This window comes from Pseudopodoces humilis, chromosome 13, assembly GCF_049639895.1.
Source record: "Pseudopodoces humilis isolate 2021_Gansu_Grassland_sample_001 chromosome 13, ASM4963989v1, whole genome shotgun sequence".
Classification (NCBI taxonomy): Eukaryota; Metazoa; Chordata; class Aves; order Passeriformes; family Paridae; genus Pseudopodoces; species Pseudopodoces humilis.
This window is the reverse complement of record NC_142212.1, coordinates 12,123,428-12,148,708: the sequence shown is the minus strand read 5'-3', so window position 1 is coordinate 12,148,708 and position 25,281 is coordinate 12,123,428. Positions and strand designations below refer to the sequence as shown.

At 44.6% G+C, this 25,281-nt stretch overlaps 1 protein-coding gene across 4 annotated transcripts; it reads right to left on the bottom strand.

The window, feature by feature from the left end:
• Positions 1-2,057: 2,057 nt before the first annotated feature.
• On the bottom strand, positions 2,058-24,640 carry QRICH1 (glutamine rich 1). Of its 4 annotated transcripts, none has more exons than XM_005522037.3 (11): positions 24,516-24,612; positions 23,465-23,525; positions 19,703-20,032; positions 10,468-11,484; positions 8,092-8,269; positions 7,342-7,496; positions 6,466-6,580; positions 5,043-5,151; positions 4,536-4,687; positions 3,754-3,844; positions 2,058-2,989 (listed from the first exon to the last, which is right to left on the bottom strand). In XM_005522037.3, exons 3-11 carry the CDS (start codon positions 20,009-20,011, stop codon positions 2,797-2,799), a joined length of 2,319 nt encoding a protein of 772 aa, XP_005522094.1. In that variant the 5' UTR covers positions 20,012-20,032; positions 23,465-23,525; positions 24,516-24,612; the 3' UTR covers positions 2,058-2,796. The 4 variants fall into 4 exon arrangements, with proteins under 4 accessions (XP_005522094.1, XP_005522093.1, XP_014107136.1 ...); XM_005522036.3 differs by having other exon boundaries at positions 24,587-24,609; XM_014251661.2 differs by lacking the exon at positions 23,465-23,525 and having other exon boundaries at positions 24,516-24,640.
• Between the last annotated feature and the right edge of the window lie 641 nt (positions 24,641-25,281).

The following is a 25,281-nucleotide window of genomic DNA, read 5'->3' as shown; positions in this document are numbered from 1 at the left end:
GACTAGAAGCCAGATCCAGGAAAAGAATCCTTAAGTCACAGTATATCGATTGTCTCTAAAAATGGGGAATGAAGTTAACACAGTGGACATTCTGATGAGACAGTACAGAACAGTGCAGCAGTCCACTTCTGCATCAGCAGATCCTCTCCTATGTACATGCAGACAATGAGAAAGGAATGGAAACACTCCAGTCCATCAGGACAAAATCAATCATCAGGAGATCTCCACAGCTCACCATGTGCCTAGTTGCCCTGTTGTTAACCAGTATCCTCCAAGGAGAACTCTTCCCCCTACAAAGACTTGAGATCATCTTGCAGTTAAGAGTAGTACAGGAAGTGCGCAATCTAGAATTTTAAGGTAACATGGAATTTTGTTTCCCCAGAAAGCTCAGCTGAAGTTCCAGTTTGTCCCCAAACTGCAACTGCCCTCAAGTTCTGTCAAGTATTGCAGCTTCTGTTAATTTTTAGTGTTTAAAGGTGGCTCTCAAGGCTGCCCAGTAAAGCAACTGGTACAGTGTGTATCTGGCAGATTTTTTAATATCCACTGTATTTCTGATGGAGATAGCCAAGGCAGCAGGGTTTCCAACTCTGCTCTGATGATGGGACAAACTGCCCAAAAGGAAGGGAAAACCACTCTGCATGCTTGTTGGGCACACCCTGTGTAGCAGGCACATGCAACTGCTTGGAATAGTGGGAGCCTGCCCCAACCATGTCCTCGAAGACTTAAATAGGGCCAAAGATGGACATGCCAGTCACTACGATATGGTTAAAGGAGTAGATGTTTCTGACAGCTGAAGCAGTACTAGTGATCCCAAGAGCCATCCTAGAAGGGGGCAACTGCTGGTTCCCAGCAGACAAGCTAAGGTCACAGTACCTGCTACCAGCACTACACCCACCATCTTCCCAGCTTACCCACTAGGATCAGGGCACTGATCTGGGGCTGTTTTCCTCTGGCCTAGGTCTGAGGGCAGACACTGAGCTAAGAGTCTAAAAACAACAGTGCATTGCTACTTCACCTCTCTGCAACACACTTGAGCACAGAGTCCTGTAGAGGGAACAAACTGCTCATACTGACAGCTAGCTCAAGCACACCTGCTTCCTCAGGAACACCAATGTCAATATGAAGCATCAGGGGCTTGGGAAGTATCTCTAAGCTGCACACCTCAACACTGCTCACGAGCACAAAGACAGGGAACACTGGCTACTCTTTATCAATTTACATTCTGCACAACCAACAGAGAGGGCACACCTTCCTTCCTTCTCTCTTATATATCTCAGATAGGTGCTGGACAACAGAGGCTTCAGGAAAGTTGCTTGCCTGTACACAAGTTTAAGTTCTTTTACTGTAATATATATTTAAATATTTATCTGTGTATTTTGGAACAGGGAAGGGACATGAGGTGGAGAAGCAGGGAAGACAAGTTCAAGAAGCAGAGTAATTTCTCTGCATACAAGAAGCTGATGGCACAAGTAACAAACCTGGCAGGTGATCTCCCATTTCAAGCACAGCTGGCTACCTGCTGGCTTCAAAAGAGTAGACTATTTGTTAATGATATAAAATACAGCAACCATTTAAGATGCAGCAAGGCAAGGCTACAGAGCTGGGGATTATGATCATGAACAATGCCAAAAGCTACACAGCTGTGTTAAAAACTGTGAAAAGGCTGTTAAATGGCAGGAGTAAGCCATATGCTGCTCCTGGAAGGCCTTTTCCCTCCACTACCCCTCCATCATGCCACTGTTGTGATGCATTTGAAAAGGTGGAGAGAACCGGATTTGCCATGGAGTAAAGCCACAGAACATTAGGACAGTCTGATCTGGTCTCACAAATCCCATGTTCCTAGCCTGGCACTGAGCTTCCATCAGCAAGCAGACATTCAGGTCCTTCAACAGAAGTGTATGCCCTTCTACCTTCATAAGTTGTAGGGGTGAAAGAAATCCAGCAGAGTTGAGCTGGAAAGCATGAAAACAACCAGTTTGCATACTGATCTTTGTATAATGACCCCCCCACCCTCACAGCTCACTCTTCCCCAAATAAAGACACATTGTTCAATGGCATGTTGAAAAGACGTGCTCGTCATTCTTAATAAACAACTAGAGTAAGAATACATAAGAGAAACAGGGTGGTATCTTTATATGATACACAAGTGTATGTTACAAGAATTCCATCAGGCACAGAAGCCTCAAGGTTTAAGGCCTCAATGTTAGGCCATAAAAGAAGAGTGTGGTAAAGTTTGTACTTTTAACATCTAAAAATGTCACTTAAAGGTCTGAATAGAAATTGTTGGTTTGTTTGTGTTTTTTTTGTATAAATCATAATTGCAGTTCACTCTCTCCTCTTTCTTCCAAGATAACAGCAAATTAACGTCCAAGCACAAGAAAAGATGCCTGCCTCTCCTCCACTGGCTGAGCAGGTCCATCCATCATTCTGTGCCCTCTAGGCTGCACGTGCTCCAAGGAGACAGAGGCCCCAGCCAACCAGGCCCATCCTGTAGTTCATGTTTTCTACATCATAAAAAAACCCAGAGTCAACCAGCAGCTTTCCATAGCTCCCAGCTCGCAGGGGATATGCAGCCTCCAATGGTTCCAACAGTTTGGTGTGTTGGGTAGGATACACAATGGGTAGGTTTTCCTTTAGATTCTTTTAAAGAGAGGAAGCCTAAAAGGGCTTCATAACTACACCAATAAAAAACCAAAAACTTAGGCATCTCCTTTAGTGTAAAAGTCTGTACAATTTCTCTTTGCTTGTCCCTCCCCCATCACCCTGCCCCACCCCATCTGAGCCACGAAGGATGCCTTAGTGCATGGTGCTGGCATTAGCCACGGCAAGAGCTTCCTGAATCTCTCGTATCACCAGGATCCGGGTGAGCATCTGCTCCATCTGCTCTCTGCTGATCGGCTGGATGGAATACCAGATAGGGCTGTTGGGGGCCACCACTGGCTCCGGTGTCAAGTAAAATGTGTCATTCCGGCCTTTCACACTCTGGGGGCTGTGTGAGGAAGATCAGAAATAACCAGACTAACAAAATATCCTGGAAGAGAGACACCACCACTGTCCTCACCCCAGGCTTCACAAATCCTGACAGTGAACATCTGGCTGATGACACATGAAGGTACAGAGATACATCCAGGGGCAACATTCATCCCAAAGTTTTAGGACATGCCAAGGTTAAAAAGCCATGGTGAGGACTACAAGAAAGTAGTTTCTATTTCACAGTGGTAAGCATAACACACACAGCTTTAGGGGTCTTTCAGAGTGAAGAAAGGATGGGGTATTCTCACATTCAGGCTACTTGCAGATCCATCTGTGCAGATGAACCATTAAATTTCAGAATCATCATAATTTAGAGATGAGTCCTTTGTGGCACCATCCAATCTCCATATCAAGTCCTTATTTTTGTTCAGAAGCTGGTTTGAATAGGACCCTAATCCTAGCTTCAGTAGTGGATGCTTCCAGACGACTTGTAACTCACAAGCAGAAGAACAAGTTCATGCCAACACAGCAAATGTCCAAGATTAAGAGCAGCCAGTTCACAAATCAGGATTTGTCTCTTAAATACCCCAAAAATTCAATTTACATGCCACCAGAGTTAATCCCACTCTCTCACATCAACACCCCTCTCCATTTAAGTAAATTTATGGAAATACAGAAACTGCCAGCAATATCACACAGTGCTGAAAACTAGGTCAGGCACAGGGTGCAGCTCCCCAGTCACAGAAGACAAGCACCATACATATAGAAAAGAGCTCTCACCATTTGAAGAGGTAGAAGTCATACAGCTTTATCGGACACCTCAGGGGGTTCTCTGGATTCTCGGTCTGCTCTGCATACATGTCATCTGTAACTACAAACCAGCCCCCCAGAAATCTGTCAGACACTGTGTAAGCACAGCACACTGAGCAGCACCATAGAGCCTCAACACTGCAGCACCTTGTCATCATACAAGAACTGGCCAGAGACATATGGGTGTTCCAGGGCAGAGGTACCTGGCTATAAATGCTTTACGCATTACACAGAGCTTGCTTTATGCTAAAACTATTGAAGATCACAACTCATCCATATCCTTCTTCCAATTTTCCTCTACCAGGGTACAAAATGAGGGAAATCTCACTACTGAGACTGCAAAGCCTCAGCTGCATCCTGTGCTTTTAAGAGGGTAGATTGTACTTACATAGGAATTATGTATGAGTTCACATGAATCAAGGTAAGAGAAGCCCTCCCAAAGAATTTTCTCCATCTCTTCATAAGCACTTACACCCAACAGCCTCTTTGCCCATAAAAAAACAAAACAAAAGTAACAAAAAAAATTATCCTTAGTTCTTCATGAGTCCCACACTCCTCAGGTAAGGTATATCCCCAGGGTTATGATTAGAAGGTACTATCCTCTCTTGGATAGAATGCATGGAAAACACATACTGCCAGGCTACAGGTAACCAGCAGAGCCTTGATTCCCTACCTGCAAACATCTCCAGGTTCATCCACTTCTTCAAGCCCAAGTAAGTAAAATATTCCCAAAGAAACCTCCTAGACACTACCTTTCTGTCCTGTCTGGTGCATGCCTGGAGCCTTCATATAGCGGATACTCGTGCTTTTATCCTTAGGATTAGAAGGGTTCTTCTTGGTCTGCCTCAGCACCTTGGAGAAGGCCAGCTTCATGTGCTGGTCTACTGTTTTCAACAGGAAGTATCTGAGCAGCAAGAACAGAACACAGCACATTCAGAGGCAAGTAAGGGACATAGTCACAACAGCAAGGTAGTTATCTTTAGTCATCATCAGCAGGCTGAAGCTCAAACCTACCACTGGGCTAAGGACTGTTCCAGCAGCAAAACATCCAAAAGCCACAGGTTCAGTCAGCCCTCTGCTAGCTCACTTCCTTGTTATACTGCATCTTCTTTGTCTGATGAAGCTACAAGTGGGCTCTGTGTGCAACCATTTGAAACTCATGATTTTGCCCTACACAATGCAGCAGTTTACACACCAATCCTGTTAAGGTATCTGAAGATCTTTTATTGCCCAAGATTCCCTAAGACCTGAGTACTTACTTTGTGTTAAAAAACATCAGTGTAGTGAGCAAGGTGGAAGGGGAGTGAGCTCCAAGTTGCTTACACTCCCACAGCATCTCTTCTGTTACATGACTGGAGAGGATATAACCTGCAATAATCAGAAGTCAGCATCATGCCAGGGGACACACACAACATGAACAAAGGCAGCATTTTACAGTCTGTAAGTACTGGAGAGCATATATATCTTAACAGAAGGAGGAAGAGGAGATTCTCACCAATGTCCAGATTCAGAGCTCTGCAAATAACTTTTTTAAGAGTAGGTACAATTAGGAAACACTTGTACATATCCATCAACCTCTAGTTGTGGAGAGTATGTTTGTGCAACATATATCCCAGCCCATAGAGAAAAGAATATGCACTTAAACAGCTTTTAATTATTGGCTCAACTCCAATGCAGATGCTTTTAATCCAATAATATGTGAGAGCAGGCAGGCCAGTGTAACAAATCAGTTCTTGGCCCTGTGCACAGCTTCAGTCAGCACATAGTGCCAAGTGATGTCCTTGGACACATGAGTAATCCTTTGATTCTCAGATTTTTTTCCCCTTTGTGTAGAAGAAAAATACTACACTCCAAATACACAAATAAACAGGAAAACAGACAGCAGTATGAACTCTGGGGCTTATGGAATGTCAAAGCACTGTTCAAACAGCCAGACTGCAAACAAAAGGATTCCAAAACTCATGGTACTACTTAGCCACCTAGCCTATAACATCAGCTGCTTTTCTGAACATAAGCAGTAATTTCTTCACTGATGTCCAAATATATCAAAGGAAATAAAGCAATGAGAAACCAGGTTTCCAAACTCTGAAAATTCAATTCTTATCTAGTTCTCATCCAGTTCTCTGTCAAAATCTGTCTCTTCTGGAACTGCTCCCCCCACCCCTGTTGCCATGATCTCCTAAACATGAGGCTGAGCAGCAACTGAGTGCAGCACTGGACACTTTAATCTCACACTGTTTTTCTTTTGACACTCAGTTGGTCCTGCAGACAGTATCCATCTGGCTATATGGCACTATGATAGTGCTGTATTATCTCCCAAAGAAACAATACATATTAGAGGCAGGTACCACTTCAGATGCAGAAATCTGATTCAAATCAAGGATCAGTTGGCTGCCAAGTAAGCCGGTTCCATGACACTACAAAGTCCCCACAATGTGCCTTTTGATTGGTGACAAGTGACAGACAAATAATGCTATATGACAATCAGGGTTAGAGCCTGACAACTGCAGTAACCCCAGCATTCACTGCAAACACAACGTTCTTCTCCCTGACCAGCATTAGCTAGCCTAGGGATGTTAAATACTTCAAAAGGGTTGCTATTCAGACTACCACATGCTGTAGGTTCAGTTTAAACATTCCAAGCTCTGGAAAGTTTTACAGTTCTTAAACTATAGCCCTTACCAAGAGGTGAAACACGGGGCTGTATGTCCTTAAGAACTTCATGCAGCCATTCAGTGAACCGAATATAGTAGAGATCCGAGAAGATGTCATCAACTCGGCCATTTTCAAAGAGATACTGTAAGAGATTCACAACACAGGCCAGTACAGTGGAAGCAAGTGTGTTCCTCAGACCAGATCTCATTCTAAGGGCCCACATCTTCAGTCAACCATTTTACAGCATAGCACTGGAGACTAATACAGTTTACTTGAAGAATGAGGACTCTTGCACCAAGGCAAATACAGGGTAGGCAATCCCCATTACTACCATGGGAATGCCATGACAGAAAAAGAAAAAAACATTTACAAAGTAAAGGTGATTGGATTTCACCTTTTATTTCAGGTGTGTTCACTTCAAGTTATTTCACATGACTACAGGACACTACTTTTTCAAGTTAACAACAAGGATGCTCAATTTCCCTGTCCAAGTTTAGCTCTGTTCCTGCAGCTCTTCCAGAAAGCTCATACTTCCCATAGCACATAAAGCTAAGTTCTTGGCTGTTAAAGCTTCAACTAGATTTAAGTCTTGACACTGACAACTTCTTCAAACATCATAAAACCCTTCTCTCCCCACCAAAAAAAGCTAAATGGATTTAGTATTTTCACTGTGATACTGAACTCAGTTACTCACAAACTTAACTCATAGATGAAAGCATTGCTTGCACTAAGGACAGGCAAATCATCTGATGTTTTCAGGGTTTTTTAAGCAGAGACTTTTTTCATATAAAATTGTTGAAAAGCTTAATAGAAGCCACAGTCTCTATTTTTATACTCAAGAGTCCCCCTACACATGCTGACAACATGGACAGTTCTGCAGCACATAGAGCTGTCCCATCCTACCTTCTGAATACATAGGAAGATATAGTAGAGCACATCTGGATCATAGGGTTCACCATCACCATTCCGAGCTTCTCGTGTCATTAAGCACAGACCATAATTCAGCTCAGCCACAGCAGAAGAGATGAGATCTTCCTGGAACCTCAGCAGCTGACGCCCTGGAAAAACAAAACAAAGCTATATTATATAAGTCATAAAGCCATATTATTTCCTAACATTTCAGGAAAGATTTCCCACATCTCCATTCTATCTGGCAGGTCCAGCATTACCTCATTCTCCCAAAATAGTAAAGTAAGTTGAAATAAATCCAGATCTTAGGCTGTCAGAAACAGTAGAAGATAAAACAGGCAAGAGTTTGACAGGAAGATCCTCTATCCAACCAAATACACTTCTATTGCCTTCTTTTACCATGTCCCCAGTGAAATGCTGCCCTGCAGCAACAGGAAAACAACAGCTCCATCACTGTTCTACCAGCTTGGCCAGACAGTTTGTCTGTGCACCACAGTCATGCAGTGCCCTTTACTATTGCTATCAGCCCAGGTGCTCAAGGGGGCTCAGCACAGAGCTAGCTAATACATGTCCTGTGGCAGTGAGAATACACAATTATTACTACTGCAGAGTAAATTAAAATTTAAATTTAGGAACAACCACTGATTAAACAAAAGAGTTTTCCAGAGCAGTAAACACTTAATATTTTAGTAATTCCTAACTCTACTTGAAAGGAAACAAAGGCCATGTTGTCACTACACTTACTTCCAATGGGTGCTAGTCTATTTTGAGCTTCTTTTTCCAGCTCTGCATTCTTGGTCTGTGCCCAGCTTTTCCACACTTCAAGACCTTCTTCTGGCTTCAGAGAGTTTGGAAGTAGAAGTTCAGGTGAAGTCTGTGGCTGTGGCTGTGGTTCAACTTCAGCAACCTGAACAGTTTGAGCCTATGAAAGAAAACATTTCAGTTTACATATACACTTCAGTATGCAACAGCTGGTCAAAAAACAAGAATCCCACAATACCTGTAGCCCCAGGATACCAACCTCCTGCAACACTCCCAACAAGAAATTAATCCAAGGAATGCAACTTTTGCTGTCCAACCTGAATTGGTGCTCACAGAAGAATATTCTACACTCCAAAAACTCTTTCAGTGTGAATGGACAGATCTATCTTGAGCTCACTTGTCACTCTGACTCACCACTGAAGTCTGCATCACTACAAGAGCCCCCAGAGACCATCATCCCCTGAACAGGAAGGTGCCACCAGCATTACTCACCACTGCTGTTGCACACCTAGACTGCCCTGCAGAAGGTCCTGGGTACAATCACATGCCATACACCACTGGCATCCGTCCCTATCCAGACTCCCTTCTTTAAAAAGTACATAACAGGTACACAGAATAAATATATTCTGTTCTTCTCATCAATGATTATTAATTCACTTGTAAAAGGTATAAAGCAGCAAGACTAGAATACTGCATTGAAACTGAATTGATGTTTTGATGCTCTGTTCTCAAAATACCAAATACTACTAATGGAGACTAGCTACTATTGTGTGACGAGTGACTGCGTGACTTATTACAGACCTAAAGCATCTCCAGACCCTTTGAAAATTTACTTTGCAGTAGGATCTTAGGTCACCAAGAATTTTGATCTCAAACTGAAACTTATTTGTCAGGCATCTAATAGCACCAATCTAAAACCTGCAGCAAGCCCTTCAGCTGCACTCACTCTGCATTCTTTACTACAGGTTCTCAATTCCATGCCACAAAGTCTCAAAGCTACCTCAATTAACAGCTTTGCAGACCTTAGTCAAACACTGTCACCCTGAATGTTACAGAAATAGCAAGTCTAATATCAAAACAGTTTTGCTTTTTTCCTTCCTAAGAAGCATAGAGACTTTTAGTACCTGTACCTTACTCAGTATAAAAACCAACAGCTTAAGAGGCAAAGTCTGCAAGAGTCTTAGACTGGAGCCTTCCAACTGCCTTTGGTTGGTTTTTTATTCTCTGCATCAGCTCTTACTAGCTTTTTGCTTATCAGCCCCTGTAGCTGTAGCATGTAGCACAGCTGCAGAGAGACTGACTGAAAAGGCCCAGCTTTAATCAAGGCAGATGGTGACAAAGTTGTGAAACTAAGCCTCTCTCTGTCTTAAAAAAGAGTCCAAGGGTGAACTGACACCTTGTCTTTGTAGTAGCCAGGACTGAGCCTCTGCTTTCCTCCAGAGTTCTGCCACATTACTCTCCAGAGAGCTGAAAGCTTTCCAAAGCAAACTCCCTCCATCAGCCCAATCCAAGGGACAGTCTTCTGCCCTGACCTCACAGACACCTTGTCCAGTGTGAAGGCTGGACATAGGCTGACATAAATCTGCTGAACTGGCATATGCTTCTTAACAAACTTACATTTTTCACCAATAGAGCAAAATTGCTGCAACTTGCCCGATCCCCTAGAAGCACAATGCCAGAGGACAGCACAGGGCAGGCAGGCAAATTCCTTCTCAGTTTCACAGTTTTGAGAGGGTCAACTCCCAAAAGTGTGATGTTCACCTCTTGTAGCTTTTTTGCCCCCCTAGAGAGAGTACATCCCTCCTGGAATTGCCTATGTATTTATATGTATTTAGGGTATGTTATTTTAAATACCTTATGAACACTAAAGTGCACTTGATGCAGAAAGTTTGCTCACAACTAGTCAGATTTCAATACTTTAGCCAGGCACTGGATCTGCTGTGGACTCCATGTGCAACATAACACAAAGTAACTGATAATGACTAGTACATATTAGCACACCTTATTTGGCTGCAATTATCCCTGCCTGTCTACTGCAGCCCTGGAACAGCTGAGGAAAATAATGCAGATCTCAGAATACCCGCTGTAAAGAGTCTGGCAATCAGTATGTATATATTAATTTTCAACACTAAGATCAAGACTACCTTCTTTTGGAAAGTTTTGAATCCTGTAACCATGTACCAACATTCTCACATTAAAGTCTTACAATCATGAGGAGTCAAGTGCCCTGTGTCACATTCAGGCTTCTGGGACAGATCCATCTCTGCTTCCCAGACACCAGCTGTCAGCATGCTCTTTCTCCACAACATTTGTAAGCTGTTAATCACAAACTGAGACCAAGAGACAGTTTTAACTTACAGAGCAAGTGACTTGTAGCTGCTGCTGCTGCCCCTGCTCTTGGGGTGTGGGCTGTGGCTGTTGTTGCTGTGGGTCCCATATGTGCACTGTCTGTGCTGTATTCTGGTATGTCCCTGCCACAGCCTGCACTGCCACTGGAATGTGGATGTTGCCATTCATAAACTGTGCTGGAAAGATCGAATTAGCAAGAGTCTGCACCACTTCCTCATGAGAGTTCTTCACTACCGAAGTACTTCCCACCATCTTATCCTTGTCATCTTCCAGCTTCACTGTAGCCAGTGTTGTGGGTGAGCCACTGACGTGGACGGCATTATAGGCCTCCTGAGGGATGGCAATGTGGGTTATGTTTTGCTGCTGAAGGTCACCACGTGGTTGAGCAGAGTAAACAGGGATGGTCCACGTCTCTCCAGTGGGGCTAGTAATGGTCCCAGTGGCACTGTACAGGTGGGCACTGTCCACTGTTAACAAGTCTGGCCTTAAAGAGACATAACTTTGCTGCTGGCCCTGAGGGATGGCCAGCACTGTGGCAACTGGCTGCCCTGAAATAGCATACGATACAGTAATAGGCATATCCACTTTACGTTTCTTCACTGGCTGAAGGACACTCGCAGAGCTGATCCGCCTCTCTCCCTCTCGTGGGGAGCCTTGTTGAGAAGGTGGGGGTGACAGTGCACCAACTGTCTGGATCTGGATCTGCTGGCCACCAGTAATGGCCTGTCCTGCCACAAGCTGGGCCTGGATCTGCTGGTGTTGTATGTGTTCCTCCTGTAGCTCTGCAGCCTGGATCTGTTGGGCAGTCTGCACGTGCTGCACTTGGATCTGAGCTGCCTGCAGCTGCGATGGGCTGGGGCTCTGAAGAGACTGACTCTGTATTGTCTGGGATGGCTGCTGCTGCGCCTGGCCTTGGATCTGCACTTGGACCTGTATTGGCTGCTCCGAAGCCTGATGGACAGAGAGCTGTGGAGAGAGCTGCTGGGCGGAGACCTGCTGCGGTGACTGCTGGACCTGAACCTGAACCTGCAACGACACCAAGCCACTAGTTAGAGACCAGCAAATGTCAGTGATTCAGTAGAGATGGTCTGTTACTCAAGATCTGTGATCTGGGTCTTTTACGCTCACTTTTGATTACATGTATTAATCCATTAGTAAATATTTCAGGAAAATGAAACCAAGTTATTCTAGAAGTGCCTGGTTGATAACAGTGATACAGTAGATCTGTTTGCTCATCATTGCACAGGACTCCCAGTGCATGAGTTACATCTACACCCTCAAAGCTCTGTGGGCTCAAGCCAACAGATACCATTCTTGGAATCCAAGAGTTTTCAAAGCTATTTGCATTGCTAAAATGTTACTTTAGCACAGGTCTCACAATACCAAAACTTTAGAGTAATTCACATTACAATCATAGGAGCTTGCCTTATTCTTACCATGCTCCAAAGATTGTTTTACTGCTGCCCACCCCAGCCCCAAGATGGCCACAGGATCACTTGCTGGTGACAGGCAACAAGAAATACGGGTAAGTCGAAACCAGCACTTGACTCTTTCCTCATAAAGCACAGGAATATTACTTTGAAACCTATCATTAATAGTAACACTACTCAAGCAGGTGTCAACACAGAATATGGCAAGTTCACCCTCAATCTTTGGCATGCATTAATGACCTATGCTGCAGCATGTTTTTTTAAGCTCTAGAAAAACCTCTTTGGCAATGTTAATTAAAACAACCCTTTTTTCATTATTTAGTTATTCCATTTAATACCATTTATTGTCCAAACTACTCAGTTGTATTTTCTAGCTCATGCACTTAGACAATGCTGAATAACACAGACAAAATCTGTTGACTTGATTCCAAACCAGCTTCTTTTCTTTTAGAGGAAAAAAAAAAGTTAAAAAAATCACACTCTCTCATACTAATGCTCATTTGTTCAAGGTCTGCCACAATACCTAGCAGAAGTCCAGCAGCACACTGAAAGCCAGCAAAGGTAGCCCCCAGCACAAATTTCAGGTCTCAGTAGCTTCACATGCCTTGTCCAGACACTTCTCCATTTTTTCTCACATTTACACAGACAACCTGCTACATTTGCCTTGTCCTAGAAGCAATATCCCAGGTACTCATGATCATCTGTTTCTCTAGCCTTCATTAACACCTTATCTTGAGGGAATTAATTACTTAACACCTCTTTCTGGAGCCAACACAGCAACTTATTTAGTTGCAAGACTAAATGTCTTCCTACTCACAATTCTCATTTTTTTCTACCTCACTTCCTGGAGCCAGGCTAATGCAGCATTTGCAGAGAGACAGCAGACTAGCCAGCCTGACAACACCAAAAAGAACTACAGCGCAGGCCTGCTGTGCACAGAAGCTCATTTCTCAGTGAGACCACTGCTAAGAAGTTTTGAAAAATGTTAAGGACTCATTTACTCCCAATTAAGAATTGCTAAGGAAAAAACTGGGGCATCAAAATGCCCCACTGGCAGGCCAGATTTGTAAGTCACCTCCTGTTAAGAATTAATTTATTTCCAGGAAGAACAGGGTATAGCTCCTTCTGGGAACTCTGTGAAGTGTACTGTAATCCAGATGACGTGGTGACTCTGTAGTACCTTCCTGAAAGGTAACAAGAAGCATGTGACCTTTTGTCAGCATGACAGTTAAAAAGCTGCATCAATGCGTGATTTGATCAGGCAGTCAATTGAAGAAGATGAACTCATCTATGGGATGTTTCCTCAGTTCTATCTGATATCGTTCTACTCTGGAGCATGAGTACTGCCTTAGGCAAAGAGGCCCAAACATGGATCCCAGGTAAGGAAGGGTTCAGTTTAAGAAAGCCAGTTGCAATCACACCCCTAAGGCAAGAATTCTCCAAAATATTTCACTTTAAAAATAACTAATATGGTCCTTACTATTAATTTAAGTCCTTGTTCAAAAGATTACCTGCAAGGCAAAGGCCAAAGATTGAACAAACTGCATGCTTTATTGCACTGATATTTTCAGTTTCAGACAAGAATTCAAAATTATGTTAAGAGGTAAATGTGTCATTTGTCCTGTACTTCTGTAGCGTTTTCAGAATTTGCACAGGTTGACTGAAAGCACTTTAAAAGCACCCGCACCTTCTTTCCACACAAAATTTTACATTACAGTTCCTGTGAGTGCTGTAACCTATATAAAGGAAAGACTTTTTTCTTTTGCTAGCAGTAAGAATTCAAAGTCTCCTCCTGTGCTGAAACAATTTTATCACATAAGCATAACTAGAAAGGTAATGGAATTGGTTTAAGAGACATTGTTGGCAAGAGGCACGGTATAAAACAAACAGAACAAGACCGCATTTGCTCCCTTCTGCTCTTGTAAACAGATGGTTTCAGTTTGAGGGGACCTCCACTGATCATCCAGTCCAACTGCCTGACCACTTCAGGGCTGACCATAAGTTATAGCATGTCATTCACAGCACTGCCCAAATGCCCCTCAAATAACAACAGCCTTGGGGCACCAACCACCTCTCAGAAGCCTGTTCCAATGTTTGACCACTCTCTTGGTAAAGAAATGCTTCCCAATGTCTGCTCTAAACCTCCCCTAGCACACCTTTGAACCACTAACCATTTTGGAGCCTGAGCCTACAGAAAGTCAGTGGCAACTTCCCCCACTTTCAACAGATGAGCAGCCATGGCCTGAGGCCCTTTGAAACTCTCCCAGTACTAAACGCTGACTCCTACAACAGGGATGTCTTGCTACTGCTTTAGAGTCCACCCTGCTATTGCTAACACCCAAAGAATGAGTCCAGGCCCAAACAATATGAAGTCAAACTCCAGAATCACTTGAAGGTCTCCATGTTCCAAACTGCAGACATCATGCTTCTGACTACAGGATGGTCCTATTTAAAGGCATATCAGAGCTCTACCTGCCACACATTAAACATCCCCTGTTACATATCCATTTTTAATAACTGTATCTTGCAGTGGGATCCCTCCCTACTTTCAAGCAGGTTGTATCCAAGAGAGCTAGAAGCATCCATTTTGGATTTACAGGCTTTAACCTGGTCTGAGACCAGAGGCTTCTTATATTGACTTCATTGTCCTTTTTTTCCTCAGATAGCAAATTAGACAAAGAATTACACTAAGCAGCAGCAGACTTTATAAAAGACTCTGTACAAAGGGGAATGTTTTAAATTTACAGGCCAAGACCAACAGGGCAGACTTTAAATCTTCACTTTATGCTGAAGATCAAAGCAAAAACAAGTTATGTTGGCAATTCCTGGGTTATTCGTGCAAGAAAGGAAAATGCCAAGTTACCAGTACTGAAATACTATTTATTGCCAAAGGTCTGGATCCAACAGCATAAAAGAATGACCTCCCAGCAGGCTACCATGACACAGAGAAATGCCTTTTCACCATAAAGTAGCTGGAAGCTGGATCAAGTACTAGCTGCCTAGAAAATCAAAAGCATCAGAAACCAACCCTTTATTTTAACAGGAGGGCAGAACTAAATTCCCTTAAAGGAAATCTTCTGTCACATCAAGCCCAAAAACATATTCTGTCCTGAACTGAGCACATGCAAAGAGTAAATAAGTAACCCCAGGACCATGACAACATCTGAAGCCTAGTTGCCAAAACTTTTTTTCCTAATGGTTGATAGACAAACTTTCAAGTAGGAGTCATAACATGTCTGCCCTGCGTGGATTCTCTGCCCAAAAAGGAATCAGATTTAGTTGTTTCAGAACTGCAGTTCTGAAACAACTGAGATTTTCTTTGCTTGTCAATTCTTTCATCTGCAGACTGACTGGGTTATCTAATATTTCCTAAAACCTAGCTCTAAATGAGCACATATAGCAACTCTTTCCTGACTTTTTTGATATGTCCCAGAGTACCTGACAGGCTCTTAAATGCATCTCTTCACAAAGAGATCTTGGTTTCTGAAGCTGTATGTAAACCAGCAAACAGCAGTACACACCAAGAGCAGATCTCCAGAGCAAGACTGGAGATGCACTAACATGTCCACACTAAACCTTCCAGAAGACTATTTCAAACTTAGTTCTAGTCTTGCCCACCAGCCAAGCTTGACATCATCAAAACACAGGACTGCATCTTACAGCTTAGTTTCATCTGGAGGGAACCCCAAATTACAGGCTCCAAACCTGCAAGAGATAAGAGGGGGAAGGTGGCCAACTTGCTGCAAGAAGTATGCCCCCAGGAGTAAAGCAGATGCATCTCAAACCTCCCACACAAAGTCAAATACTTGGGAAAAAGTTAGTGAGAGCACGAGAAGAGTAATCTCAGGTTTTTTAGCCCTATTTAAGGACAGAAGACTTAAAATACAGTTCCTTTAACAGTCCTAAGCTAAAGCAAGCCCAGCACTAAAAACTAACACTGTTACAAAGCGTGCCTTCTAAAGTTACACCAGAAAGTGAACATGCAAGTACAAAACAGGTATGAAAAGTGTAAGTGAAGAGTAAGAAAAAAGACTGATCAATGAAGTAGCAGGAAATGTCAGAACTTGTTATTTAACTATTTTACCGGAAGTCCTTTGCTATCTAAGTAAACAAGGTCTACGGGAAGGGCAGAAGTCAGCCTTTCAGAACAACGGCCAGACTGACTCTCACTCCAGGTTTTTACTCTGCTCATTCATCAACATCAGAGAGAGAATTCCATCAGCTAAATTAGCCCTTGGGTGTGTTTAAACAGCTACACTATCAAGATTATGCTGTCAAGCTGTACACTGGGGAGGGACTTAGGTCTAAGACAGTTAAAACACATGAACCAAGGAAAAGCAGCTTACCTCTCCAGCAGAAGCTTACTTCCATATACAAGTAGATGCTACCTCGAAAACACCACTCTTGACTATAACCACACTTCCAAGTGTTCCACTCAGCCCTAGCAAACACTAATTAATACCTGCTGCTACCCTAAAATCGTACTGGCATGTTTTTCAAATGTAAGCAAACAGGAACTCTACCTCCAAGCTAAACTTCAAAACCAGTACAGAGGCAAAAGGAAGGTACATGCATTAGAAGCAAAGATGTATTCTGTGCAGAGCCAGAGATAAGACTTTTTTCTATGCTATTTAAGGGCATCTTTCCCTGCCCTGTGTCATTAATAATGTCTAGCCTCTTAAAAAAGCCTGAAGTCACAGAATAGACTGAACAGTAAACACACAAGGAATTAAGCAATTAGAAAAGCACAGGTATTAACTGAAAGATACCTTACTCAGGTATTTAACCATTCCCCATACAGTTCCGTGATCTTGCTCACATGTAGCAACCTCCCCTCGAGCCATGCCCAAGAAAATCTTTCCACCCAGACATCAGACTGTTCATAAAAAGCTGAAGCTGAAGATTTTCTCCACACACACCATAAGCAAAGATACTTTCTGTTCTCTGATATGCTTTCAGTTAAAGCTTCTTGTGTAAGGGGCACAAGAGGTTCACTGACCTCTGCAGAAGTACCATATTTGGGAAGCAAGCCAGCACTAAACACCTCACTGGCACCAACAATTTGATGGCCTCAATGCACAGGACCAACAAGCAACAATCTCACCAAAAGCAGAGCTGATAAAACTTTACTTGACTGGAGCAAAACACAGACTTTTCTCGCCACTCCCTGCACAACGAAGTACGATAACTTGACATACTAAACTCCTTCTGAAGGTCACTTATGGCACCCCTGTGATACTGGGCACAGAAGGAGCTCCAGGACACTTTAACTGTAGAAATGACCAGTGTACATAACCCAACAGTTGCATCCACTCATCCTGTAAAATAAACATATAATAAGACTTTGTTGAACCTTTTGGGCAAGAAAACCTCAAGGTGACAACTTCTTCAAAGAAAAAATTTATTTTGCCAGAATAAATAAAAGCAGCAAGCAGTCACACTCTGTCTTTAGTTGTTCACAGCAAGTAAAATCCAGGATGAAACCTGAGCACTGTCTATCTCTATGATTTTAAGATCATCAGCACTTGCAACTGTGAGGTCATCTGACTGGTCATACTGTTAGTCACCTTCAGCAGCACTGTCACGCTGCCAGACATAAGCATAGTTATTCAAAGGGTCTTCCACTGATTTGAAATTGGATTAGCAAGAACTAAACAGATTACCGAGTCAAGTACCAGGATGACAAGTTTAATCAAAAGCTAAGAGGCTTCGGCAGATGACCAAAATTCATCATAATACAACACAAGTAGTATTTTAGCACAGGGAGCCAGCTGGACCGGGTGCACGGCTATGGTGGAACACTGTCACTCCCCAGAGTCACAAGAAAATCCAGCTTTATCCAGAAGATGTGCTCTGCCACTGCTGCCACAGTGACAGTACAGAGATAAGTGAACACTCAATCATGGGTTTAACATAAATTATGTCTCAATAAGAAATCCTGAAAGACAGAAAAACACTCATGCAAAGGGGTAAAGATATTCTTCTCCACCCTATTCTTGCAGAAAAACTAAGGTAATTCTGAGCTAGCTGCTAAAATACACCTGAGTTCAGCTGCACTGCTTGATACACAAAAGCTGCAGCCACATCTAGCACCAATTGTGTCACCTAAAGTGAGCAGCAGGGTAGGCAATACAAACAGTAATGATGATCTGTACAGATAGGAGAGCAGGTATATAGAAGCAGAGGCATGTCAAAAACAAGACAAGAGTAGACAACATTCTTTAGGAAAGTTGCTGAAATCTTAATTTTCATGAAGCTTTTCATATTCAGGGTACAGGTCATTCCATTCAAAAATCAAGAACTGGTTTCTGGCAGCAACTCCATATTTATTTACAAGGCCAGATTATTTTTCTCTGAAGCATATGATATATGACCTCCCTCCCCATCTCTGTAACTAAAGACTTGCAAGGGTCAAGCCTGAACATTGGGTAGTTCTGAAAGGAGGCAGCAAGAGGAAAAAAATGAGAAGAAAAAAAAATAAATTCCTTTTGGCTTTTACAATTGATCTGGGGGCTTTCCACATCTTCAAGGATGAAGCCCTCAAAAGCCAACCCTCCTAGCTCTTCTACAGAAAAGCAAAACTTCTTCCAGAAAACATACTAGCTGGAAAAACCAAACCTACTCTTGATCAGCTTTAATAGCTCATGCAGAGATCCAAGTCATGCCTGAAAGACTCCAGGTTTTTGTTCTTCAAAAGCCTTTCAACACAAGTCACTGCAGGCCAACAGGTTACAGAAGTCCCGGTTAAGCATTCATTTACTCAATAGAGAGTAACTGGAGACAAGTTACCGGTGAAGGAGGTAAGTTTGTCTTTGTGGGATAAAAACATGCAAGTGAGCTGTTGGCACAAGTCTACTGCACTGCAGCAAGTACACGCTACCTTATCTCCAGTCATTTATGACTCCATAACCTCACTTATAGTTAAAAAAAAAAAAATAAGAGCTCGCAGTTTTACGTTCTGCTACAGAAACCAGAAAGATTCATATCTCAAGCATATCAGAATGACAGCTATAGCCAGAGCTCAGCTGTTTAGAGATATATAGAAAAACCTTAGTAAATGCCCTGCAACCCATGAACTCTTCAAATTACAAAATATATCTGAGGACAAAAGCAGTTTCCTAAGTTATAAAATTGGTTTGTTTTTTTTCCTCTGATACTGGATTTGCTTACTTAAAACTTAATAAAATATATAATGTAATATCTACTTTAAAAAAAACAAAGAAAAAACCACTTTCCACTGTGCAAATGGATAATCTATCTTGATGCATATGCATGCTTTAGAATTCCTTTCCTGAAATGTATCTTCCCCTGGTTCATATGCTAAAGTTGACTCTTGCATTTCTCCCTCACTTAAAAGTCAGTTCAAGAACAACTTTTAGAATGTTCAAGTAAAACTATTTGAAGATTATTGATTTTATTAAGAAAAAAAATAATCCTTAAGGCAAGCTCCATCCCACAGCCACCCTGAACAATGAGACAGTCAGAGGGGGTTGGTATTTATAGCAGCTTCAGTGCACAAGGCTTCGGGAGTTGTGTACATGCCAGAACTGTCGACCATTTCTCCAATAGGTGACACCACTCCATTGCTATGTACGTGGCTCCTCCTACAGCAGGCCCCGAGGGCAGCACAGATACGAAAGCAAATTTACTAACAAATTCCTTAAATAAAAGGGAAATATTGCTGTTCTGTATAAAGTTAATTTGTCCTGCCTCTTAAGTACTTGTCTGAGGCTTAAGGTTAGACAGCAGCTCTGAACATCACTCCATCACTTAGCATTTCATACAGACATTCAGAGATTATTTCAGATGCTTACCTGGACTTGCTGGGGTTGCTGAACCTGTATCTGCTGCTCTGGCTGAGTTTGTTGCTGGATACTGGTTGTCACAGGACAAGCAAGTTCAAGCAAAGACCCAGCCACCTCTGTGCTGTCCGTGTAAATGCAGTTGCCACCCTGCTGATACACCATTGTGGTAGTGGCTGTCTGCTGAAACTCCTGGAGGGCTTCTGGCCCCTTGGAAGCAAGGGAGTCTAGAAACTCCTTCATCCTGTGCTGGGGGATCGTTCGCGCCTTCACACGGATGTATTCTTCAAAGGAAATGGTGTTCTCCAGAGAATTATTCATATTGCAAGGTCCTCAGGGTTCCTTAAGGAAAGAGAAAGTTAAAGTCTTAACTACAGCACTCCCTTGATGCAAGGACATTCTTAACTCCAGTAACTAATCTCTCATACCAAGTACTGTATGAAAACTGGCAAACATGCACAGCCAGATGCCCAAGACAGATGCTTTAGTTTTATGAGGCATCTTGTGCTACTACACTTCTCAGATTAACCCTTGGCAGCTCAGGGGAGTCTGAATGATACCCAGGTGTGAGGACTCCTCCTCCCAGAGCTCACTGCCATGTAAACTCTCCTAGCTCTATACTGCACCCAGACGAGGCAAGTCCTGTACCAGACAAATCCAGTCGTACATTCCATTTGTTTGCAGCATGCACTGTTAGCAAGAGAGGCTCAGAAATCAATATCTGCGGCCCTACTTTGCAGCCGCAGAGGTGGGAAACTGAGCAGAGTGTTCTATCAGGCCGTACAGTTCTATTCTAGGCAGCTAATGGGAAGCACAAGAGCAACAGATGCAGCATTCAGCTCATTGCTATTAGGACTAGGACAGCCTCATCGATTTGAACATAGCAAGCAAAAGGAGAGCGCTGGAATTGAGGTATTTCCTCAAACTGGGAACTACACACATGGAGAAGCCGAGCTCTGCAAATGACAAAGGCAACTGCAGCATCAGTTCTTGATCTCCTTTTAATATAGGAAGAGGTTAACATGAAACATGCCGTGCGTGAAGACAAAAGAAAGACAGAAAAAGAAGTTAAGATGATCAGGGTGGAAGTGAAAGCAAAGAAAAAAACCACCACCACCAAAGATGACTCCACCTGAGAACATCAGACAGCTCTAGGGTATACTCTGATAGCATTCTTCTCTTATTGACATATCTTGTTTAAACCCACAAATTGTTTTTGCAGTGAGTATACTGGTTGTTTCTAAGACACTACTTAGCCTTGACAGAGCATAAATACATTTGAGATATAGCATCACCAGATACTGAGACCATCGTGAAAAGATGTGAAACAACACAAGATCAGGACTAGAAGAAGTGATTCAGCACTACTAGATCAAGCTGCATAAAGGAGGAAAAACAGACAGACATCACTATGTACATTATGACTGTAGGTCTAAAGAGAACAGGTAAAAAAAACACAGCTTTATGTATCCTTTCAGCATGATTTAATAAAGTAGAACTGAGACAGGGCTATGTTTGAACATAGGACTGCAAAAGTCTGCCTGAGTGAAAATTCTAGGCTTTCACTGGCACTTAAGCACACTGCACAAGTCCAGTTCCAGTTATCACCAAATCCTGGGAGAGCTGAAGCAAATTCTAACCCCTCTTCACTGTTACGTGACAGCAGTCCAAACATACAGTTTTTGTTTACATGGAGGTTCATGGCTAGTGCATTGGACTAGGCTCACAGAGAAAAAAAACTACTATCAAAGGTAAGGGGAACCCACGTGAGGCAACCTGCGCTCTATCTATGGTATCTGAAGTCTTTAAGACACATTTGTTGTTGTACGAAACTTCCACAGAAGATATTCTTAAAATATGCAGCCTGTTTAGTAAAAAGCACAGGATAATAGTGTTCACACAGCAAATCCAATAGTTCTGTAAATACCAGCATACAGAAGCTCCTGTAGAGCCCACATCTGGACAGAAAAAACATTATTTCAGAGACACCAATCTGACATTTTCAAGCCCACTCTGGGGGATAGAGCCAGTAAGACTACTCACTTCTCCAGGAGCCACCTAAGAGTACGCTACACCTTTACAGCACACATTACTAACCCCTTCCCAGGTGACCATATGGCCATGGTGAATCCAAGGAAGAACACTGATGTTAATGCATCCACAGGGACTCAGACAAGACCTACACTGAAATGTGTTTCGCATCTAACTGCATGATGCTCCGTTATATACTCTGAGGTTGGAAAACAGATTTTGAGCAATTAACTTGTTCCAGTCTACTTCTTGGAACTTGCAAGTATTTGACTTCAATACTACAGTGAGGTTTTCAGAAGAGCATCATTATTTTCTATGTCCACCCTGAGATGCAGATACAGCTTTGAGAGGGAAGACTCTTCTGAAGAGTAAGCCTCAAGGATGCCATGCTGGGATCCCAGACATGAATGCCACAGATGTTCTTTGACAGTCAGCAGCTGCTGCTGAATTGGATGGGCTCACCTCTCCCAGGTGCTCCCTTCCTGCTCCTGCACTGTTTTTTATTATGTTGTAACAACTCAGGGAATAGCTATCCACCTTCTGTTAACCTTGTAAAAGGAGAGAGTAAGAAGTCAGCAGGGCCGCTGTTTCAAATGGCAGCAGTTAGCCCTCAATTCTACTTTTGAAACTCCAACCTTTCTTTCAAAAGTTGTATCATTCTCCCACATAAGCGACCAGAAGCCACAACCCCAGAAGCATAAGCAGCAGAGGTCCGCCACCAAACCATCACCGACCTCTTCTGACCACCAGGAAGCAGAACAAAGCAACCACTAATTTCTTAAATACAAATCCTTGACCCTGCTCAGTTGATTCATTTCAATTAGTTCTTGTTAGCATCAAAATCAAGAGCCTACTAGGCCAGTCTTCCCCTATTAGTAAATCTTCCTCTCACACAAGCTGTCAGAAGAAATCTCTTTAATTTCTTCTACCATGGAAAAAAATATTCCTTTACATTTTCTTAAAGTTACTATACTAATAGCCACTAAGCTGAGCCCCTGCAGTATTCCAAGTGCCAGGCATGGAGCAGAGCCCCACCATGCCACAAGGCATCTGTTCCTGCCCTAAAAGAGCAGCAAGATCCTCCCTGGCTTTTCTCTACAGCTGCAGTTACAGACCCTGTAGGTAACAGTGTCTCCCAGCGTCAGTATCGTTCATATCAGTTTTAAGGCTGCTTGGGATTATTCACCTAGAAGCACTGAACCACCCAAAACTGCACTTCACAAGACCCTACACAGCAGTAGAGGTACCAGGTTCAGAGAAAGATTCAGAAATGTAATGCTGCACACACAGAAATTTTACTTATTAAAACTAAACCAACCTGCATTTATGGCAGAAAACCTCTGTAAGGCTCTAGGGTGCATTCAACAGGCTTTTGTAGGGCAACACACACAGCTTGCTGCTGCAGTCACCACTTTCACTGTTAGTTATTAAAGCACACTAACTTTTGCATTCCATTTATCCAACAGACACGCACTGGAAACAGCAAATGCCCACCCTCACTGGATCTCAGCTACATGTTTTAAATATTGCATTTTAAAATTTAAAAAAGAGCATCTAGGCAATAAGTTTCTCAAATAAAGGAAGGCACCTCCTCTCTGTGCAGCATAAGTGCATTTTTTTCAGGAAGTAAGTTCAAGAAATTCTTTGAAGATTATGAGCACATACGGTTAGTTGATAAAACTTAAGACTGAGGTTACTGAAAACACACACACAACTTGCAGCATGTGGACAATCTGGACTCACCAGTCACCATGTTGCATGTATTTCTGCTGCTCTTGTCCTGAGCTCTTAGACTTGTAACGTTCTGGAGAAGACAGAACAAAGAAGCCCTTTCCATCCCCAGTTCCTCTTTCTTTATTAAGTCATTTTATTTTTAATATGTATTCCATTAAGAAAAAAAAAAATCAGGAAACAAAGATATGATCATCCACGCAGACAGCAGCTCCTACTGAGGAATTGCAAGATGCCCAATTTCTAACCATCGTATCCCTCAGCCTGGTGGTACTGAGAACGACTGTGTGAGCACATCTGTCACAGAGCGACGTGCGGCGACTGGCGCGGCACGGTGGGTAACACCGGAATTACTGGCACACAGAACTTAGAACAAGGCAGCAGCAGCAGTGACCGTATCCAGAAGCCCCTCCGCGCTCCCCTCCGCAGGTGTTCCCGGTGCTGCCCCGAGAGACAGCCGGGAACGCTATGGACCGCTCGGCCACCCAGCCAAGACGAGACGAAGCTCCGTATTTGGCCCTGAGAACGTCGGCCGCAGCTCAGCCTCTGTCCTGCCCAAGCGGGGACGCGGAACCCATGGGGCTTCCCCCGCCCGCGGGGACCCGGCACTGCCCCAGCCGCTCCCGCCGCCTTTGTTTGTCGGCGGGGCGGCCGGGCTGGGCCCGCAGGCGGCGCCGTGACACCGCCTCCCCCGCCCCCCCGGCAGGAGCCATGTCGGGGGCTCCGCGAGGACGGGGCCACCGAGGGCCGCGCACAGGCCGCGCCTTCCGGTGCCTCGCTGCCCGAGGCGGCGGGGGGGGGGGGGGGGGGGGGGAGCAGGCGACGGGGACGCGCCCGGGGCCTGAGGGGCAAGAGCAAGGGGCGCGCCCGCGCGGGCCGGGAAAGCGCGCGCGCGGCAGGCGGGGCCGCCCCCTCCCCCTCCCCGCCGGGCCCGCGCCGCCCCCGGAACCGCCGCCTCCTCCGCCCGCGCCCGAAGGGAGGCCCCACCCAGCCCCGCCGCCGCCGCGCACTACCCCGGCCCGCCGGCCCGGCTGCGACGCGGCGTGACCCGGCCCCGCCTCACCCCGGCCCTGTCGCCGCCGCCGCCTCGGCCCCGAGTCTTTTCCCCTCACAGCTCCCTGGGCGCCATCTTACATTCAACCCCTTGCAGCCAATCACCGCGCTGCTCTAGCCTCGCGAGAGCGCGGCTCACAAGTCCCGCGAGAGCTCATCTCCTAGGCCCGCCCCGCGCCTTAAAGGGGCCTGGCCACGGCGGAGTGCGGGGAGGGTGCGGCCGCTGGGGGGCGCCCTGCGGGGGGGTGCGTGCGGCCGCGGTGACACACAGAACGCGGTGGGGACACGTAGGGACAGGGACAGACCCTCGGCAGTCGGGATACCCGGGACGCTACCAGCACCGCGTGGCTGTGTGGCGACGCCGGTCGAGGGGCTCCACGCGGCCGCCCCGCTCCTTCGCGGCATGCCGGTGCAGCCCGGCCCCCATCCCCACACAGCACCTGGGATGAAGCTTCGGGTTGCGCCCGTGGGGGGCCAGACCTCGGTGCAGGGGCTCCCCGGGAACGGCTGAGGCCTGCGCGGCCTGTACCGGAGGGGCTGCGTCGTGCCCCGGGCGGCACCGCGGAGCGAAGTGTCCCCATGGAGACGGAGGATGCCCTGCGCCATGGGACCGTGCCGAGTCTGCTTTAACGTGCCCATGTGCTCGGCGCGGCCTCCCCAGCCCCGGCCCCGCTTAAGGTGGCTCGTGGGGCTGGGCAGGGTCTCCCTCCACTTACTTCAGGTCCAGGGACACAGGCACGGGGCTCAGGGGATGGGGTTCATGCCAGTTCCGCGGG